General features: G+C 46.0%; 1 protein-coding gene across 2 annotated transcripts in view; it reads left to right on the forward strand.

The window, feature by feature from the left end:
- NUCB2 (nucleobindin 2) overlaps positions 1 to 22,243 on the forward strand; it is a 467,074-nt gene that overhangs the window by 124,146 nt on the left and 320,685 nt on the right. For both annotated transcript variants that reach the window (XM_069223731.1, XM_069223732.1), the window contains exons 6-7: positions 150 to 335; positions 13,177 to 13,267. In XM_069223731.1, coding sequence (XP_069079832.1) covers positions 150 to 335; positions 13,177 to 13,267 — 277 coding nt within the window. The remainder of the gene's footprint in view (positions 1 to 149; positions 336 to 13,176; positions 13,268 to 22,243) is intronic.

Below are 22,243 nucleotides of genomic sequence, written 5' to 3' on the forward strand. Positions count from 1 at the left end.
ACCTTATTAAAATAAGAAACAATATAGATGTTGGTGTATAGGTGTGGTATAGGTATGTATGCATAGGTACTCAAAATGTTTTCTTGCTATTCCTTTTAATAATGTTCTGAAAATCAAGCCCCGTCAAATTACTTTCTTTTTTGTCCTAGGCAACAAATGATTTGGAAAATTATGACAAGGAGCGCCATGATGAGTTTAAGAGATATGAGATGCTGAAGGAACATGACAGGCGTGAATATTTAAAAACACTTGACGAGGAAAAGAGAAAGCAGGAGGAAGAGAGATATGAGGAAATGAAAAAAAAACACGGTGACCATCCAAAAGTTAACCATCCTGTAAGTGCTGGAAGAATATGTTCAATCTAATGTGAACATGTGCTAGGTGTTCTTTCACTAGCGCTGTTTAGTTTTGCTGTTTTGTTTCTGGGATGAACCACTGGTTTATGGTTACGTAGTCTTAAACATTTGCTTCTGCCCAATACTCTGAGTTTTTGTTTTGGTCAAACTTCCTTTACCAGCTTAAAACAGCTACTTTGAATTCATGTTATGGAAGGGCTGCAATGGGTAGTGGATCCTGCTTATGTATGTTCTTAGTTACTCTTTTACATGTCCTCCACATAACCTGCATCAGCCCCTATTTGTACTTCAAGCAGAAAGGATCTGATCTGCTTTGATATGCATTTTTCTATTTTGGTTTCTTTTTGTGGAATCTTGATTGTAGTTCATATTTCTTTAGTGCACACCACAGCTTCACTGCACACAATTGGCAATATTTAATTTGGTTTGTGTTCACTAACCTTAACAAAGAAGGCACATCTGCTCTCAACTTGTGGCAGGCTGTCTTCTTGGTGTTTTCAAGATATCCATCAGTTGCTGTATACTTTTCATTGTGACTGTTATGCATATGCCAGGTATCACTTAACTGTGTAATCTCCAACTCCTTGCTTTCTGTCATTTATGTGCCGACATTACTCAAAGATGTATTAGATATTGCTTGTTGTTTGTAGAATTCCACTCGGGACGATCTGAAGAGAATGGACCATGATTCTGGCATGTACTCTGGCAAAGCATCCACAAAAACGGTCAAACTAAGTCTGTTCCTTGGGTTGGAGCACAGGCCTAGTTCATGGCATATTGTTTTTGATTTGTGAGTGTCTAAGTAGAACAAAAACCTGTCAACTAGACAGCAAAATGTGTGCCCCTCGCTGAGTGCCGAACATGGTTGACTACTTTACCTGACTTTACTTGGTGCTCCCAGCGAATGATTACAAAATGTGCAGTTACACCTTAAGAATATGGTCTCCCACACTTTGGATGGTCTGGAATATGAACAGTGACAGAAATAAGTATGACCATTGAACCCCCTTGTGATTTAGAGTAACCACGGGCTGCTTTGTAGTGGTGGTGCAGGAGCCCCACCAACCGCAAGAGCTGATGCCTGAGTGACAACTGTCCTGTGGTGGCTGCCCACACACTCTGAGCGAGGACAACAGGTGGTCTTGGACTGTTCTTGCAGCATGTGTCGTGATCTGAGTCCTCCGTTCCCCAATGTGTGTGTGTTCTACACACATGCAATGCTAGTTGGAGCAGCTGTGCCAGACAGGCCTGCAAAAGCAAGATGGTGGGATGGGCAGACCTGCGGTGACTGAGTCTAGTCAAATCCTGGATTGCTGCATCATCCTAATGGAAAATTGAAGAACACTTAGTGAGAGGGTCCTATAAAAAGCACAGACACACCTTCTTGGCTGGTGATAAGGGACCCTGAGGCAGCTGTGCTCCTCTCATCTGACTGAATTGACTGCATTTCAGACTGTTGGGTGAAGGGTTACTAATAATGGGGAGGTAATCCTCTTGCAACAATTATGTCACTTCAGGGCTTAATTGTCTTAATTGGTGGCAAGATTCAAATGTTTTGTGGCCTTGGAGAGGAAACTATTCCATAGTAAAAAGCAACAGGAAGTTTGAAAACTGGGCAGGTTTTGAAACTGTGCCTAAACCTGGGGCTAGTGTAGATGACATCCCACAACAGAGGGCAATAAATGAGGTAGGGTGGTGTGTGGCACTACCAGGCATCAAGACCTTTCACACCTCTGCAGGACTTTGCGTCAAATGATGTTTATAAATTATCAGGACTGGGTGAGAAGCACTTGTTCCACATTTCCACTACATCTAGGCTGCATCCAATGACTAGTTGTCAGCACCGGGGAGTTGCTGGACAAGGTCTCGGTAAAACGGTCTACAAGGGCAGGAAAAGCCCTGAGCAGGAGAAGCTGGCTTTACAGGCCAACAAAGTCATAGTTATTGATGAGGGTGCTGGTCATTGTTGAGCCCAGTGAAGATTTCCATCTTCTTATTTAGAAGGTTTTCTGGAGATCAGATTCTCCCAGTGGCACGAAACTGCTGGCTATAGTTGAAGGGGGCTCCATGAGGCTGGATACCTCCATCGGGAGGTCCCTCTGAAGAGCATTTGCTGTTGTGGAGTAGAACGTAGTGGAAGCTGTGGCAAAGTCAATCCCACTGGTGATGTACCTTTATCTGATTGGCTTGCAGGTAGGTCCTGGTCTCCTGTCAGCTCTCAGAGCAGTTTTTGCTGAAATTTTTTCTGTCTCAGGTTTTGGAATTTGGTAGAATGAGTCCTCTTGAGCCCAACACCAAGGGTCCAGGACCTGAGGAGAGCACCATTTTGGAGCTAGCACTCACTCCAGCAGAAACCGGCAGCAGCTGTCAGGTAATTTTCAGGTTCTCTGGAGCTAGTTCTCTCTGTAGCTCACACAGGAGGCCAGCCAGTTAGAGTCACTCTAGTAGTGCTAGGTTCAAGAAGCGGGTCCAGTCTGTCTTCCTCAGGCAGCAGAGCAGTCCTTCAAGCAGCAGGGCAGTCCTTCCAGCAGCAGTGCAGTCCTTCTGAGTCTTCCACTGGTCCATACGTAATCTGAATAGGGGCTTTAGGGGTCCAATATTGTCACCTAGTGCCAGCCTTTGTATTGGGGGAGATATTATGTCCTAACCCCACATCTGATTCTAGAAAGTTAATCCATTCACTTATCACGGTTCCAAACTGTCTGTCGAGGGGTGGGCGTGGGGGCAAAAGGCTGGTATCACTTTGCTTTGTGTGTGCTGGAGGCAAGGTCCTTTGACCTGTAAATTGGGCAGACACAGCTCCGCCCCCAGCCATCTAGGGAGGGTGACCTGTCCTGCCTACACTTAGTCCCCCTTGTATTACTGTCTCATACACCCCATCAGCAGAGCCATTCAGTCATGTGACCCAGGACAATGACAGAAGCCACACATTTTTGGACAAGAAAATGCCTCTTTCTAAAATTAGCATTTTCAGAATTGTGACTTAAAATCCAACTTTACCAGTAAAGAGCATTTTAAACTACATTTCATTTGCGTCTAAACAGCACATCCCTACCTGCTCCCAATTTGGTGTTTGCACTTATTAAATGTCATATGGTAGCCCAGTGTTAGTCGATGGGAGAGATAGGCCTTACACAGTGAAAAATATGTGAAATGTAAGTACACATGTCCTACTTTTTAGATATCATGCACCCTGTCTTAGGAGCTGTTATGGCCTACTTTAGGGGTGACATATAAGTGTTAAAAAGGAAAGTTCAGGCATGTCAAAAGGTTGACTTTGCCAGGTCGACCTGGTAGTTTAAAACTGCACTACGGGCCACAGTAGCAGACATGAGACATGTTTTAAAGCGCTACCTTACTGGGTGGCACAATGAGTGCCTCAGGCCTACTATTAGCATTTAATTTACATGCCCTGGTACGGATAGAACAGTCTACTAAGGACATACAAATAACTTAAAATATGCCAATCAGGTGTAGGCCAATTTTTCCATGTTTTAAGGAAAAAGCAGAAGCACTTTAGCACTGGTTAGCTGTAGTAAAGTACACTGATTTCTAAATTCATAAAGAATGAATTCAGCAAAACATGGGTGAAGGCAACAGGTGTGAGGAACTACCGTCCAAGGTTCTCAGGTCTAATACAGTGCAAGAAAGAATTCCACCACTGCGGAAACATACAACTACTTCAGTTATACTGGCATGTAGTCAGGTGCTGGGGAGAGTAGCACAATCTGCATTTTTATTATTTTAAGTCCACTATGTTCCTTCCAAGGTGGCCTTTTGACAGTCTTGATCTAATTAAAGGTGGTTGGGAATTTGTGTGTACGATATATTCATATATGGGGCAGAAGGCTGTGCACGGTACAGCGGTGGATGGATTAACGTATAGTAATTAAAATTACTGTACGTTAAAAAAACCATAGGAACTCGCTGAAAAAAGAAAAGGTTACAGGGACGTTATAGTTAGGAAATAGAATTAAAAAACATGTAAACTCAGTTAAAAAACAAAGGTTACATGGACGTTATAATCAGGCTCAGATTGTCACCGTACCAAACCATAGAAATTCACCAGTTATAGTTAGTTACCTCAAGTAACTATAACTCGTGCCCTAAGGTAACTATAACTCGCGCCCTGATCTGGGGGAGGGGTCCTGAACTGGTGCAAACGTATTATGCAAGGAGGGCACCAAATGTGCCTTTCAAAGCAGTGTGGTGGCGGTCAGAGGCCACCCACCCCAACCCTTAAACACCTGAGTAATACACAGGGGGAGGTGGTCACACCTCTCCCTTGCAGGAAATCCTTTTTTCTGCTTCTCCGGCTTGAGCCAGAATCACCAGCAGGAGGGCAGAGCAGTGGCTGTGATCAGCAGCGTGGGCTGGCAGCTAGACCCATAAGGCTGCACAGGCAGAACTGGGGTATGCTCCAAGAAATCCCCAGAGTACATTGTATCATGCAACTAACACTTGAATCTGTGTAATTGCATGATTCCAACATGTTTGAAACCAAACATGCCTAGGTTCCGGAGAAGCCATTATGTACTTGGACCACTCGCATTGACCATTGTCCATTACATACCTTAAGATGGCTTCCCTGCACTTACAAAGCCCAGGGAATGGAGTTTGGGGTTTTTGGGGTCACTCTGCTCATGCAGGGGTACCCTTACACTTAGTGACAGGGTGATTTATAGTGTTGTCTAAGTGCAGTGACCAGGAAGGCAAGCCTTATACCTATGGTATTTCACACAGACTGCAATGGCAGGCCTGCAAACACAGTTTTCATGGGCCCCCATGTGTGGCATAATACATGCTGCAGCCCATGGGGAACCCCTGGTGTGCCAATGCTCTGGGTACCTGAACCATATGCTAGGGACTTACGTAGGTGCATCAGTATGCCAATTGTGGGTGTAAAAAGCTTATCAGTAACCAAATTTAGAGGAAACAGCACAGATACTGGGGTCCTTATTAGCAGGATCCCAGTGAACTACAATGTTAACACACTGACATCAGTCAAAAAGTGGGGATAACTATGCCAGAAAGATGGCACTTTCCTACAATCCACATAAACGCTTCCCTTCACAAGCAGACACTGGTATTTGCACAACAGTTTCCATCTTGCTCACACAATGACTTCTTAGTCATGCAGTTAGAAACAAAAATATTTTTTATGTAAAAAACGAGAGAGGTCAATATATTTTCTCCATCATAGGAACCTCATTGCTAATCATAAACATCTGATAGAGACTTCTAGTTGCAGATTCCTTCCCTTAGAATTTCCCCCAGGCGTCAGACTGGATCTGGAGATTTTTCTTTGAGCAGTACCCCTGCGTGGTGTCGGTGGACTCCGCGGGTGTCATTTGCTTCATGGTTGCCGTGATGACATCGCAGTCATATATAGGCGCCACCCTGGCGCACTGACGTCCTTTCTTTTCTTTCCACACCAGCCTACACGCAGATCCGCAGAAGAGTTACCCTTGTCATTTTTTGACTAACTGCGAAATTTTGGTTGATTCGTTTTTGATGAATTTTGGATGCATCTAGGAATGTCCCGTAAGACCGAATTCAAGCTCTGCGACTCCCGTCACAGAATGATGTTGCTGACGGATCTGCACTGTGTGTGTTTCTGGTGTCTGGAGCGCAACCACAACCCGAAGTCGTGTTCTGAGTGTCGGGCCATGAACCAGAAGGCTTTGAGGGAGCGGTCCCTAAAGCTGACACTCAAATCCGTGTCATTCCCGGTCTTGTTTGAGAAGGGGGTCAGGAGACCACTCGTGGAGTCATCACCGTTCTTCATCGTCCAAGTCATCTGGACATTCGGATAAAAAATGAAGAAGACCAAACGTTCTTCGACTTCGCCCAGTTGCGAGAAGAACGTCAACGCTGTAGGCCTTCATCTTCTGAGCCTCCATCTGGGTCCGCTCCGCGCCTCCCTGACTTTTCAGGAGCTGGTGCCACCCCTGCCCAACTTAAGGAATTTTATGAGGCCATGTGCCTCATATTGGGCAGACTGACCCACCTTCGGTGCCTTCGGGTTCTGGGGAGTCGTTAAGGACCCCTTCGGGTCCAAGTCGCCTGCTTCCGCCCTGACTCTGGAGGGCACGTCAGGATCCGCTTCTGGATCCGTCCCAACACCAGTTGTGCCAACGCAACCTTCCCCGGCGTCAGGTCAGCCGTCGACACTCACAATGTCGGTTTGGCCCACAAACGACTTCGGCTGTAAACTAATTCCGACAACCTGAAGCCGGAACTGCGTAGCTATATGCCGATTCCAGTTTCCATGGGCTCTCCTGGGCCCAGGGTTGATCCTGACCCCTATTGCTATGGGTATGGATATGGGGATAGTTTAGAGGGGACGCTGGACCCTTAGAATACCAGCTTGACCCTGACATGGACTGGGTTCAGGATTTGGGTGACAGCGGGTTGGACACCTCCCCTGATGCTGCCATGCTTTCTCCCCCAACCGTAGCTATGGAGGAAAGAGCTTCATACTCATTGATGGTGAGAAGGGCTGCTGAGGTTTTGGACCTCGCGCTTCCTTCTGTGGAGGACAGGACTAACCTCCTGGCCAAGGCGCTTTGATGGCACCCGTCTCTTTGGAGACAAGGCAGACTCCGCGCTCGAGCAGCTGTTCCTCGCCCCCAACATACCGCCTTTCGCCCCTTTCTTTGCTACGGAAGCCTTCTGGGGTTTTCCAGGCAGCGCAATCTGCTGCCACCCCTCAGACAGGTTTCTGCCCTCCTGCTGATTGATCAGCTCAAGCCCAGGATGGCAGAACAGAGGAATTCCTTTGGGAGGGAGGGGGTAACACCCTCTCCCTTTGGAAATAGGTGTTGCATGGCTTGGGAGGGGTAGCCTCCTCAAGCCACTGGTATGCTTTGAAGGGCACATTTGGTGCCCTCCTTGCATAAACCAGTCTGCACCGGTTCAAGAATCTCCAGTCCGTGCTCTGTTGATAAATTGGACAATGGAAAGGGGAGTGACCATTCACCTGTCCATCATCACCCCAGGGGTGGGGCCCAGAGCTCCTCCAGAAGGTCCCTTGATTCTGCCATCTTTAATCAAAAGGTGGGCAGAGGCCTCTGGGAGCATCTAAGTGGCCAGGTCACGCAGGTGACGTCAGAGCTCCCTCCTGATAGGTGGTCACCTGGCTAGGTGACCAATCCCCTTTCAGGGCTATTTAGGGTCTGTCTCTTGGGTCGGTCCTCAGATTCGGCTCACAAGATTGCAGCAGGACTCCTCTGCAGCCTCTACTTCGTCTTCTGGCCACAGCAACTGCGACTGGACCCTCCAGGAAATGGCAATCTGCATCCACGACAAAGACTCCGCTTGCAACATTGTTTCCACAGCTCCTTCCAGCTTCTGCAACATTTTCCTGGCTGTGCATCCTCTGAGGGCGGTGAGTCTTCAGTCTGCACGAGAAGGAAGAAGGAATCTCCCTTGGAATGAAGGAGTCACTTCCCTTCATCTGCAGTGACCGGCTGCGTGGATCTCGTCTTGTCCTGAGCTGCGTGGATCCTGTATCACGGGTTGTAGTCTGGTCCTCTCTACCAGCTGTCCAACTTTGGTGTTGGTAAGCCCTTGCCTTCCCACGCAGGATAGTACACCCACGCACCGCATCTCTTGCAGCTTCCAAGGCTTGTTGGCATCTCCTCTAAGGGATCTTCAGGCTCCATGTATCCCCATTCCCCAGCACTCTTCCCTGCAAAGCACAGCCCTCTGTGTGCTTCTCCTGCAATGTGGGACTCTTATTCAGTTGTGCTGGCTGGGCTTCTCTGCGACTCCTGGTTCCCCTTCCAATGGGTCACCTGTGGAGACTGCCTTTTCTTCTGTGGACTCTCTGCCCTGCAGAGGTATGCCCCCCTCGCCCCCAAAACTCCCCCTGTGAGTTGAGTCCTCTTTGACCTTTCTGGTCCCTGTCAGCTCCTGCCCAGAGGAGCCATACAGAGGGCCCTTGCACTAGAAGTAGGTTGTGGTTGCTATTCCCGCTACTTTCTGGCCAAAAAGGACAAGATCCTTCACCCTATCCTAGACCTCCAGTCCCTTAATGCCTTTCTCAAGAAGGAGAAGTTCAAGATGCTAACCCTAGCTCAGGTCCTTTCTGATCTGGACCCTAGAGACTGGAAGGTAGCGTTTTAACTTGCAGGACACCTATTTCCACGTTTACGTCGTGCCAGTCCACAGACGGTACCTACGATTCATGGTAGGTCATGAGCACTTTCAGTTCACAGTGCTCCCCTTTGTCCTTACCAGCACTCCCGGGTGTTCACAAAAGTGATGGTGGTGTTTGCAGCTCGTCTGCGCTGGTTAGGGGTTCCAGTCTTCCCCTACCTTGATGACTGGCTGAAGGTGGACACGGCCCAGAAAGTCATCTCCCACCTCCAGACTACGGCGAACCTCCTGCATTTGCGGGGGTTCAATATAAAGGTGCCGAAGTCACACCTGATTCCCTCTTAGATGCTTCCTTTCATCGGAGCTGTTCTGAACACAGTGCAGTTTTGGGCTTATCCTCCCGAAAAGCGAGTCCAGGATATTCGGGCTATGATACCGATGTTTCAGCCTCTATCTTGGATTTCGGTGAGAATGACTTTGAGGCTGCTGGGCCTCATGGCCTCCTGCATCTTGCTGGTCCAACATGCCAGATGGCATATGCGGGCTTTGCAGTGGGACCTGAAGTTCCAGTGGAAGCATCATCAGGGGAATCTCTTCGACATGGTTCTTATCTCGAAGGGAACTGTGAAAGACCTGCAGTGGTGGTTGTTGAATCCAGATTGGATAAATGGCAGATCCCTCTCCCTTCCCCAACCAGATCTCACAGAAGTGACGGATGCATCACTCCTGGGATGGGGTGACCACATGGGAGAGGCTGAGGTCAGAGGCCTCTGGTCTCTGGCGGAGTCCGGGCTCCACATCAACCTTTTGGTGCTCCGGGCGATCCGACTTGCATTGAAAGCAATCCTTCACTCTCTCAAAGGGAAAATGGTGCAGGTGTTCACCGACAACACCACCGCCACGCGCGACTGCAAAATGCAGGGCGGAGTGGGGTCGTGGACCCTTTGTCAAGAGGCTCTTCGCCTCTGGACATGGCTGGAACGCCAGGGCATTACCCTGGTGGTTCAACATCTGGTGGGCTCCCTGGACATCAGAGCAGACTAACTCAGCCGTCTATGCATAGTCGATCATGAATGGCGCCTCCATCTGGAGATGGCACAAGGTCTCTTTCTGCAGTGGGGAGGTCCTTGGTTAGATATTTTCGCCTCTGCAGAGAATGCACAATGTCAGCTGTTTTGCACGTTGGAGTTTCCAATGCGGCACTCGTTCGATGATGCTTTTCATCACAAGTGGAACTCTGACCTACTGTACACCTACGGGCCCAAGTAATCCTGGTGGCTCTAGACTGGGCATGAAGAGTCTGGTATCCCCAAGGTATTCGAGTATGGCCATCGATCCTCCTATCAGACTGCCCCTTCGGGAGGATCTTCTGTCGCAGCAGAAGGGGACGGTTATCCACCCGAACCGGTCTAGTCTCCGCTCCCTTGCGTGGAGATTGAGCGGCAGCAGTTAACAGCTTTTGACCCTCCACCTGAAGTCTGTAATGTCATCTTGACAGCCTGGTGTCCCTCCACCAAAATGATATATGCCTGTCATTGGAAGAAATTTGTGGCATGGTGTATCAGCAAGTCTGTTGATCCACTTTCTGCAACTCTCTGAGGGTTTCCTCTTCATTCTCTCGCTTGCCCAGCAGGGATCTTCTCTGGGCACCCTCAAGGGATATTTGTCTGCCATCTTTGCCTTTTAAATGCTGCCCGACGTTGTTGGGAGGTTTCTTAAAGGCCTCACACATGTTCCCTCCTGTCCGTTCATAACACTCCAGTGGGATTTGAACTTGGTCCTCACATACCTCGTGTGTGCTCCTTTCGAGCCGCTCTACAACTGTCTTCTACCGGTTTTGACCCATAAGACTGCCTTCTTGATTGCCATCACCTCTGCTTGCAGAATGAGTGAGCTTCAGGCTCTCTTCGAAGCCACAATTCCTAGCAGTGAATCCTGACAAAGTGGTGCTTCGTACCAAGGCTTACTTTCTTCCCAAAGTGATGACACCTTTTCACTTATGCCAATCTATCCCCTTGCCTACTTTTTACACACTCCCACATCCCTCTCAGGAGGAGAGACTCCACCGTCTGGATCCAGAAAGAGCGTTGGAGTTCTACCTAAATGGTACCAAAGATATCCGGGTGGATGATCAACTCTGTGGTTGCGAAGAAAGGGAAGGCAGTGCAGAAGAGGACCATCTTATCATTGGTAGTTCTCTGCATCAAGATGTGCTACGCTTTGATGAAAAAGCAACCCCCTGAGGGTTTGCATGCTCATTCAACCATAGCAACTGCTGCTGCTACAGTGTTAGTACGCGGTGTTCCAATCCTGGATATCTGCCAGGCGGCAACGTGGGAGTCTTTACATACGTTCACCAAGAATTACTGCCTGGACAGTCCGGTCCGCAGAGACGGCTACTTTGACTGTTTGGTCCTGCAGGACTTCTTGTAGTGATCTTAGTTCACAGCCCACCACCGGGGATGGCATTGCTCTGGTATCTATTCTAAGGTAAGGAATCTGCAACTAGAAGTCTCTATCAGATGTACAAGTTATTTACCTTTGGTAACAATATATCTAGTAAAGATGTAATCTAGTTGCAGATTCCATACCGACCCTCCAATTCTCCCTACACTGCAAACTGATTTCTATGGACAGGAACTTCCCTTTAAGGGCCCTAGTTTTGGTGCACCTTTCTCTGTGTTCTTCATGGCTCTTTGCTACTGGCGTGGAAAGTAGTGAAATAACTGACATCAGCGTGCCGGGGTAGTGCCAATATACAACCGCTACGTCATCATGGCAACCACGACGCTCAGGAAGTTGACCGTCGCCTCCTAACTGCACACAGGGGTACTGCTCGAAGAAAAATCTCTGGATCCAATCTTATGCCTGGGTAAAATTCTAAGGTAAGGAAACTGCAACTAGAATATGTCTCTACCACATATATTGTTACGGAAGGTAAGTAACTTGAACGGTCAAATAATTAGACCCCAGAACATTTAAACCTTCTACTCCAATTATAAATCGCTTGCAAATACCAGCATAAAAAATGCCGTGTAGCATCTTCCAAAGTCCATCACTGTCAGAATTATTTCCCAGAATAAATATATTTCCATGTTTAAACCTCCTTACCAAAAAATTCAAAAGACACTCCAGAATTTAACCTAAAAGCATTGCCTACCTAAAGATTAATTAAGGGACAGACGAGTACTGATAGGTTTAACAGTATAAAAGCTAAAGAAAGAGAAAAAGGCTGTCTGTGCCTTTAAGACATCCAGGGGTTTGCAGTCTCTCAGTGCTTTGTACTGGCAGAGTGAGATATTGAAACAGACTAAATATTCTTCACCACGTTTCTCAATAGTGTTTTTTCTGTCAGAATTCATCATTTTATCTTCCTTCATTTCTGGTGTCTCTTGTGTCTTTGAAACAGGCTTCATTTTGATTGTTAGGCAAACTTGTTTTTAAATGCCCTCTTTATTTATTACAATATTGTGACAGAAAGAAAGTATTTTTAGACCCTCATCATCAGGTCTGTGTGGTGTGCCTTGCAGCCTCTCACTTCACTACAGAATAGGAGTTTTGCCTCAAAATGTCTTTAAGGACCATTGAAGATAGAGATGGTGTTAGGCTTACAGTGAAACTGTAGGGTCTGCTGGCAGAGGACCAAAAGAAGGAAAACAGGATACATGCCCTGATGGCGCTTCAACCCCCTTGCTCTTCACAACTTATTATACAATGCTTTGCAAAAAAAATTAACTGCATATGCAAGATATACTTAAAAGAAACAAAGACCAAGAACTAATTTAAAAAACAGGGGGTGTAAGCGGATCAAGGAAAGGAGGGAGAGGGAGAAGAGTGAACTCTTGAGTTCATGAGTAGCAAAAAAAATTGTACTAAGAAAATACACTGAACAGAACTAGCCCAAGAGATGGACTATGCAATATTGGGGGGAAGAATCTTAAATGGCGTTTATCTCAGAGGAAGAGTAGTTCAGACCAGAGGTACCTTAATTTAAGTATCTTGTGAACAGATAAATCTTTAGCCTTACTTTATAGTAAATGTGGGAGTCCTTTAATGATTTGTTTAAAGATGGAATGGATGCAGCAAAGCAAACCATGCTCACAGGCTTGGATATATTTGTTATCGTAGTTTATTTTGTGGGATTAGTTGGTCCACTTTGTCCATGCCTGGATAACAGCAGGATTTTCAAGGGTTGTGCAATCTCAATAGCTGAATGTGATACAATGTAGACAAGTTAGCCAAAGATTATTTGAGGGGAAAAGACTCCATTGTTGGAATAGGAACGCCCAGTTGTTAGGATGGATCAGGAGGGGTTTGGGAGGGTGCCTCTTAGTGTTTTTATGCACGTTTGTGAGGGGTTGTTGTAACGCAGAGAGAAGTCTGAGCTTCTCCATTTTGAGCATTCATTACAGGTGTGCAGACTGCAATTGCCAATCGAAGAGCTATTACATTTTTTCCAAGTATATAGTGTATGTATAGCTGCATTCTTTTTTAACCCAGCAGTATTTTACATTCTGGAACTTGTAGTTTCACTTTTTTATGTGGAACTCCCAAGTACCGATATTCAAATTATTACTGCTCAGAAAGCTCCGTACTAGTAAAATGTGAAACCTGTTGATTCCCTGAATATGGTATGCTGAGGTATTTCTGAATGTAATGGAATGTGTAAAAGATGTGTTTTTTTGCCTAGTTACAGAGATTTTCATTAATTTTAAAGGGAAGCAAAGACCAACTTAAAGAAGTTTGGGAAGAAGCTGATGGACTTGATCCAAATGATTTTGACCCCAAGACATTCTTTAAGTTACATGGTAAGGGAAGATTTATTTTATACACCGACATTATATAGCAATTCTGTGGGGGATTTTACTGTGTGTCACTATAGACAGGTGAGTAATTGTAAAGATACTGTTATAGTGAGAATATAATGCCAGAGTGAAAAGGAAATTAAAAGAAATCGAAATATCGGTGTATGTGTTTGTGTAACCAAAATTATACTGGCACCTGCCGGTGTAATGTTATTTATTTTTATATATTTATATATATATATATATATATATAATATGTTCGATGGCATGTGTAGCTGCAGATACACATGCTGTGCACAGTCCGCCATCTGGTGTTGGGCTCGGAGTGTTACAAGTTGTTTTTGTTCGAAGAAGTCTTTTCGAGTCACGAGACCGAGGGACTCCTCCCATTTCGATTCCATTGCGCATGGGCGTCGACTCCATCTTAGATTGTTTTTTTTCCGCCATCTGGTTCGGAAGTGTTCCTTTTCGCTCCGTGTTTCGGGTCGGAAAGTCAGTTAGAATCTCGGAAAAAAACGTCGGTATTGTTTGCGTTCGGTATCGGGTTAGTTAGGACAAATCAACACTGAATTTAGAAGAGCTCCGGTGGCCCTTCGGGTTTTTTTTCGATCCCCCGTCGGGGCCTGGTCGGCCCGGCCACGTGCGACTTCAAGGCTGATGGAACGGACCCCATTCCGCTTCTGCCCAAAATGCCATAACAAGTATCCGTATACGGATCAGCATCTGGTCTGTAACTTGTGCTTGTCCCCCAAGCACAAGTAGGATACTTGTGAAGCCTGTCGGGCGTTTCGGTCGAGGAAGACGCTTGGAGACCGAAGAGCCAGGAGACTACAAATGGCGTCCACGCCGACGGGTCAAGAACGTTTCGAGGAGGAAGAACAAGCTTTCTCCGTCCACGAGTCGGACTCTGAAGAACTCAACGCCGAAGAATCACACAAAACCGTGAGTAAGATGTCGAAAATCAAGACTCACGAAAAGTCCAAAAAAGCCCAGGGGACGCCACCGCCAACAGGCCATGGCTTAACCCGAAAACTAGGTGACCAATCCAAGGCACCGAAAAAGGGCATGCTGGTGTCGAAGTCATCCCACTCCGGTCGAGATACTGCCACACAGCAACCTCAGAGCCGAGACAGCGGCTCCGAGAAACTTCGGCACAGAGACAGCGGCACTGAAGAATTTCGGCACCGAGACACCACGCCGAAAACAAAGAAGGTTTCTTCGGAGCCTAAAAAGACTTCCGAAAAGGTTTCGGTTCCGAAACATCCAGCCTCGGAGCCGATAACTAGTTCCTATACAGAGAAACAAGGATTAACCTCCCAATTACATAGATTTGGAGAGGAGCTTCAAGCTGTAGAGCCTGACTACACGCAAAGAAGGCTTCATATTCATGAGGACACAGGGAAGATAACCACTCTTCCCCCAATCAAGATAAAAAGGAAATTTGCCTTTCAACAAGGAGACAAGCAACCACAGGCAAAGGTGGCAAGGAAAACAACCCCACCACCTTCTCCACCACCATCAACACATGCATCACCAGCGACAACTCCACCACTAATGCACTCACCAGCTCATACCACAATGAGTCAGGATGATCCCGATGCATGGGACCTCTACGATGCTCCAGTGTCTGACAATAGCCCAGACTCTTATCCTACAAAACCGTCACCACCTGAGGACAGTACATCCTATACACAGGTGGTCGCAGGGGCAGCCGAATTTCACAATGTCACCTTACATTCGGAACCAATTGAGGATTACTTTCTCTTTAATACCCTATCCGCCACCCATAGCCAGTACCAAAGCCTCCCCATGCTCCCAGGAATGCTAAGACATTCAAAACAAATATTTCAGGATCCAGTTAAAGGCAGAGCCATAACACCAAGGGTGGAGAAAAAATATAAGCCACCGCCAACAGATCCAATATATATTACAACACAACTAACACCAGACTCAGTAGTTGTGGGGGCAGCTCGTAAGAGAGCCAACTCCAGACAAGGAGAGCCTCAAATTCGATGCTGCTGGAAAAAGGGTTGCAGCACAAGCAGCAAATCAGTGGCGTATTGCCAATTCACAAGCACTTTTGGCAAGATACGACAGGGCTCATTGGGATGAAATGCAACATTTCATCGAACACTTACCCAAGGAGTTCCAAAAAAGAGCGCAACAGGTGGTGGAAGAGGGACAAAGTATCTCAAATAATCAGATACGGTCTTCCATGGATGCAGCAGATACAGCTGCAAGGACAATAAACACCGCAGTCACAATACGAAGGCACGCATGGCTGCGCACTTCTGGGTTCAAACCGGAAATCCAACAGGCTGTGCTCAATATGCCATTTAATGAACAGCAATTGTTTGGGCCGGAGGTAGACACTGCCATTGAGAAACTCAAAAAGGACACCGATACAGCCAAAGCCATGGGCGCACTCTACTCCCCGCAGAGCAGAGGCACATTTCGGAAAACACCTTTTAGGGGAGGGTTTCGAGGTCAATTCGCTGAAACCACAACCTCACAAACAAGGCCTACTTACCAGGGTCAATATCGGAGGGAAGGTTTTCGGGGGCAATATAGAGGGGGCCAATTCCCAAAAAATTGAGGAAAATTCCAAGACCCCAAAACCCCTCAAAATAAACAGTGACTCACAAGTCACACACCCCCATCACATAACACCTGTGGGGGGAAGACTAAGCCAATTTTACAAACTTTGGGAGGAAATAACAACAGACACTTGGGTCTTAGCAATTATCCAGCATGGTTATTGCATAGAATTTCTAGAATTCCCTCCAAACGTCCCACCGAAAACACACAATATGTCAAAACAACATATAGATCTTCTAGGACTAGAAGTTCAAGCATTGCTACAAAAGGACGCAATAGAATTAGTACCAAATCAACAAAAAAACACAGGAGTTTACTCACTGTACTTTCTAATACCCAAAAAGGACAAAACTCTGAGACCAATACTAGATCTCAGAACACTAAATACCTACATCAAATCAGACCACTTTCACATGGTCACGTTACAAGATGTAATCCCACTGCTCAAACAGCAAGACTACATTAGATCTAAAGGATTCGTATTTCCATATACCAATACATCCTTCACACAGAAAATACCTACGGTTCGTATTCCAAGGAATACACTACCAATTCAAAGTGTTGCCATTCGGAATAACAACTGCGCCAAGAGTTTTTACAAAATGCCTGGCAGTAGTAGCTGCACATATCAGAAGGCAGCAAATACATGTGTTCCCGTACTTAGACGACTGGTTAATCAAAGCCACCACACTAAAACAGTGTTCACAGCACACAAAATATGTCATACAGACCCTTCACAAACTAGGTTTCTCCATCAACTACGCGAAGTCACACCTTTTGCCGTGCCAAACACAGCAATACTTAGGAGCGACAATCAACACAACAGAAGGGATAGCCACTCCAAGTCCACAAAGGGTTCAAACATTTCACAAGGTAATACAGGCCATGTATCCAACACAAAAGATACAAGCAAAAATGGTATTAAAACTCCTAGGCATGATGTCTTCATGCATAGCCATTGTCCCAAACGCAAGGTTACACATGCGGCCCTTACAACAGTGCCTAGCATCACAATGGTCACATGCACAGGGTCAACTTCTAGATCTGGTGTTATTAGACCGCCAAACATACATCTCGCTTCTATGGTGGAACAGTACAAATTTAAACAAAGGGCGGCCTTTCCAAGACCCAGTGCCACAATACGTCATAACAGATGCTTCCATGACAGGGTGGGGAGCACACCTCAATCAACACAGCATCCAAGGACAATGGGACATACATCAAGGGCAGTTTCACATAAATCACCTAGAACTGTTAGCAGTATTTCTAGCGCTCAAAGCATTTCAGCCCATGATAACCCACAAATACATTCTTGTCAAAACAGACAACATGACCACAATGTATTATTTAAACAAACAGGGGGGGGACACACTCGACACAGTTGTGTCTCCTAACACAAAAAATATGGCATTGGGCGATTCACAACCACATTCGCCTAATAGCACAATTTATTCCAGGGATCCAAAACCAGCTAGCAGACAATCTCTCTCGGGATCACCAACAAATCCACGAATGGGAAATTCACCCCCAAATACTGGACACTTACTTTCAAATTTGGGGAACACCCCAAATAGACCTATTTGCAACAAAAGAAAACTCAAAATGCCAAAACTTCGCATCCAGGTACCCACACCACCAATCCCAAGGCAATGCTCTATGGATGAATTGGTCAGGGATATTTGCGTATGCTTTCCCCCCTTTCCCTCTCCTTCCATATCTAGTAAACAGATTGAGTCAAAACAAACTCAAACTCAAACTCATACTAATAGCACCAACATGGGCAAGACAACCTTGGTACACAACACTACTAGACCTGTCAGTAGTACCTCCTGTCAAGCTACCCAACAGACCAGATCTGTTAACACAACACAAACAACAGATCAGGCATCCAAACCCAGCATCGCTGAATCTAGCAATTTGGCTCCTGAAATCCTAGAATTCGGACACTTAGACCTCACACAGGAATGTATGGCGGTCATAAAACAAGCTAGAAGACCTTCCACTAGACACTGCTATGCAAATAAATGGAAAAGATTTGTTTGTTACTGCCATAACAATCAAATTCAACCATTACACGCATCTCTAAAAGATGTAGTAGGATATTTACTACATTTGCAAAAATCTAATCTAGCTTTTTCTTCCATAAAGATACAACTCACCGCAATATCTACTTACCTGCAGATTACTCACTCAACTTCACTATTCAGAATACCAGTCATTAAAGCGTTTATGGAAGGCCTAAAGAGAATTATACCACCAAGGACACCACCTGTTCCTTCATGGAACCTCAACATTGTCTTAACAAGACTCATGGGTCCACCTTTCGAGCCCATGCATTCTTGTGAAATGCAATACTTAACGTGGAAAGTTGCATTTCTCATTGCCATCACATCTCTAAGAAGAGTGAGTGAGATTCAGGCATTTACCATACAAGAACCATTTATTCAAATACATAAAAATAAGATAGTTCTAAGAACAAATCCAAAATTCTTACCAAAGGTTGTCTCACCGTTCCACTTAAATCAAACAGTAGAATTACCAGTGTTCTTCCCACAGCCAGATTCCGTAGCTGAAAGAGCACTACATACATTAGACGTCAAAAGAGCACTAATGTACTAAATTGACAGAACAAAACTAATTAGAAAGACAAAACAACTATTTATTGCCTTTCAAAAACCTCATACAGGAAATCCAATTTCAAAACAAGGCATTGCTAGATGGATAGTTAGGTGCATTCAAACCTGCTATCTTAAAGCAAAGAGAGAGCTGCCTATTACACCAAAGGCACACTCAACCAGAAAGAAAGGTGCTACTATGGCCTTTCTAGGAAATATTCCAATGAACGAAATATGTAAGGCAGCAACATGGTCTACGCCTCATACATTTACTAAGCACTACTGTGTAGATGTGTTATCTGCACAACAAGCCACAGTAGGTCAAGCTGTACTAAGAACTTTATTTCAAACTACTTCAACTCCTACAGGCTGAACCACCGCTTTTGGGGAGATAACTGCTTACTAGTCTATGCACAGCATGTGTATCTGCATCTACACATGCCACCGAACAGAAAATGTCACTTACCCAGTGTACATCTGTTCGTGGCATTAGTCGCTGCAGATTCACATGCGCCCACCCGCCTCCCCGGGAGCCTGTAGCCGTTTAGAAGTAGATCTTCAACATTTGTACATTTGTAAATATATTACTTTAACCTTCATTTTGTACATACGTATTCATTCCATTGCATGGGCACTATTACTAGCATACACAACTCCTACCTCACCCTCTGCGGGGAAAACAATCTAAGATGGAGTCGACGCCCATGCGCAATGGAACCGAAGTGGGAGGAGTCCCTCGGTCTTGTGACTCGAAAAGACTTCTTCGAAGAAAAACAACTTGTAACACTCCGAGCCCAACACCAGACGGCGGACTGTGCACAGCATGTGAATCTGCAGTGACTAATGCCACGAACAGATGTACACTGGGTAAGTGACATTTTCCATATATATATATAATATATATATATATATATATATATATGTTCTGTGCAGCTGCAGATACACATGCTTTGCATAAGTCCGCCATCTAGTATTGGCCTCCAAGTGTTACAAGTTGTCTTTCTTCGAAGAAGCTTTTTCGAGTCACAGAATTGAGTGACTCCTCCTCTCGGTGATAGTGCTCCTGGGCATCGAGTCCTTTGTTCGATTGTTTTCTTTCCGCTGTCTGATTTGGCCGTGTTTCCTCTCGCTCTGGTAGATCTCGGTTCGGTACTGTCTGAACTTTTCTATTTTCTCTAAACGTTGGTATACTCGTTTTCTGACTATATATTCAATCCAATTGTATCGTGGGGATTGATTAATCAACCTTTTGGGCGACCTCGCCCTTCTCGGGCCTACTTCTTCACAGGCTGATGTATCGGACTCCATTTTGCTTTTGCCCTCTGTGCCACGTGAAGTTCCCGTATGCCGACCAACACTCGTTTTGCAACCTATGCCTCTCTCCTGATCACAAAGAGGAAACCTGTGAGGCGTGTCATCCTTCCGTTCCAAGAAAACTCTGCGGGATCGAAAAGCGCGTCGGTTAGAAATGGCATCCAAGTTGTCGGAACAAACGCCCAACATTTTTGGAGAGGCACAAGCTGAGACTGCAGTTTCCATTGCAGATTCTGATTCCGACTGAGACTCCGATGGGGACAGCCAAGGGATTCTAGCGACGCAGTACGTGAGTACATCAGCCCCTTCCCATCACTAAAAACCATCTAAAAAGACATCATCACTGGTCTTGGGTCCACCACTGCTTGCCGGCAATGGTCGGACCCGAAAGATACATCCCGATGACCAACCCTCGGGTTCGGCACGAAAAAGACAAAGTACATTTGGTGTCGACCAAACAGGGTTCCACTCCTGTTTTGAAATCGACTCGAAGAGTGGAAACTTCCACTTCAGAGCCGAAACATCCATCTTCCACCCCAGAGCGGAAACACCCAACATCCATTTTGGAGCCGATAAAGCTACCATCTATTTCGGAGCCAACATTCTTGGCCCAATTAAACCATTCCATCTCCAAACTTTCGGAGCTAAAACCTGTGGGAAAGAAATATGCTCCAACTGCAGAGGAATCTTCAGAGATAAGGCCCATTCTTGAAGTGATGGATGATAACGCAAAATCCAAATCCATAAAGATACTGGAAGGATTATTGCTTCTCCTCCATCTACAACTGAAAGGAAATTAACTTTCAAAGAGACTTTAGAAGCTGGGCCTTCACCTGCAAAAATATTCAGTCACAGAAACCAAAGGCGCTACATCAGCCTTCACCACCACATTCTCCTTTGCTTCCTGCTTCTCCACCACCTGATACTCCACTACCACCTTGACCTACACATTTATCTCTGCAATCCTCTATTTCTTCACATGGGAATGAGTTGAGTGACACTCCGTACAATATATGACCCGTGAGATTTGTATGACCCATACCTTATTACATCTAATGAACCTGATTTATAACCCACTAGGCCATCTCCACCTGAAGACACCACTGCCTGAAATCAGGTCATTGCTGGGGCAGCTGCATGTCACAATGCGCAGTTGCACTCCGATCCCATAGCAATGATTTTCTATTGAGCACACTATCCTCTACGCACAAGGAGTATCAATGCCTACCAATGCTCCCAGGCATGCTTAAGCATGCAGTTAAGGAGCCAGTGAAGGCTAAGGTAATTACACCAAGGGTGGACAAAAAATACAAGGCTGCACCTTCAGATCCTCTATCACACAACAATTGCCATCTGACTCTATTGTTAGTGCAGCAAGAAAAAAGGCAACTAGTCAGTCCACTGGGGATGCTCCTCCCCCTGATGAAGAAAGCTGCAAGTTTGATGCAGCAGGGAAGAAAGTGGCAACTCAAGCTGCTTATCACTGGAGAATTGCCAACTCTTATGCTCTTTTAGCCAGATATGATCGAGCTCACTGGTACGAGATGGAGGAGTTCTTACAATATCTCCCACCAGAACACCAAAAAAGAGCACAGCAGATAGTAACAGAGGGCTAGGCTATCTCCACCAATGAGATTAGATCCGCCCTAGATGCAGCAGACACCGCAGCAAGGGGTATTAACACTAGTGTGATCATCAGAAGATATGCATGGTTGCGAACTTCAGGTTTTAAACCTGAGTTACAACAGGCAGTACACAATATGCCTTTTGACAAACAGAATTTATTTGGCCCACAGGTGGATACCACCATAGAAAAATTGAAAAAAAGACCCAGACAGCTAAGGCTATGGGTGCCTGTAGGAGGCTGGCCTGGTTTGTAGTTGGTACCAAAGGTACTTACACATTATACTAGGTCCAGTTATCCCTTATTAGTGAAATGCAGTCAGTGTCTAGAAGCCAGCCTCTCTAGAGGGAGCTGTAGCTGAACAGCCAAGGTGGAACTAGAGACAGGCAAAGCTCTTGCAATACTACTGTCCTCACCCAGTACTCACACACATGAAAGAGAATACTCAGGAGGGAGAGATAGAGGGGGCTCTCAGCAACTCAGAGAGCCCTCAGAAGACCAGGCAGCGCATACAGGAGTCTCTCAGCACGGGGACGAAGAAGGTGCAAATGGAGGCCCACGCAGCACGACACAAGGGGAGTCCCATGTCGATGGAGAACCACTCAGGAAGCTGTGCGTCGGAGGATGGAGTGCTGGGGGGCCTAAGCTGTGCTGTGCAGGAAGAACTTCTTGGAAATTCACACACAAGCCTTGGCAACTGCAAGTCACTCAGTGCACAGGAGTACTGTCTTGTGTGGGGAGGCAAGCTCTTACCTCTACCGAAGTTGAACAGCTGGACCTGGGGACTGTCGGGGTTACTTTAGTTCACCACCTGTGTTGCTACATCCA

Source organism: Pleurodeles waltl, chromosome 3_1 (assembly GCF_031143425.1).
Source record: "Pleurodeles waltl isolate 20211129_DDA chromosome 3_1, aPleWal1.hap1.20221129, whole genome shotgun sequence".
Lineage (NCBI taxonomy): Eukaryota > Metazoa > Chordata > Amphibia > Caudata > Salamandridae > Pleurodeles > Pleurodeles waltl.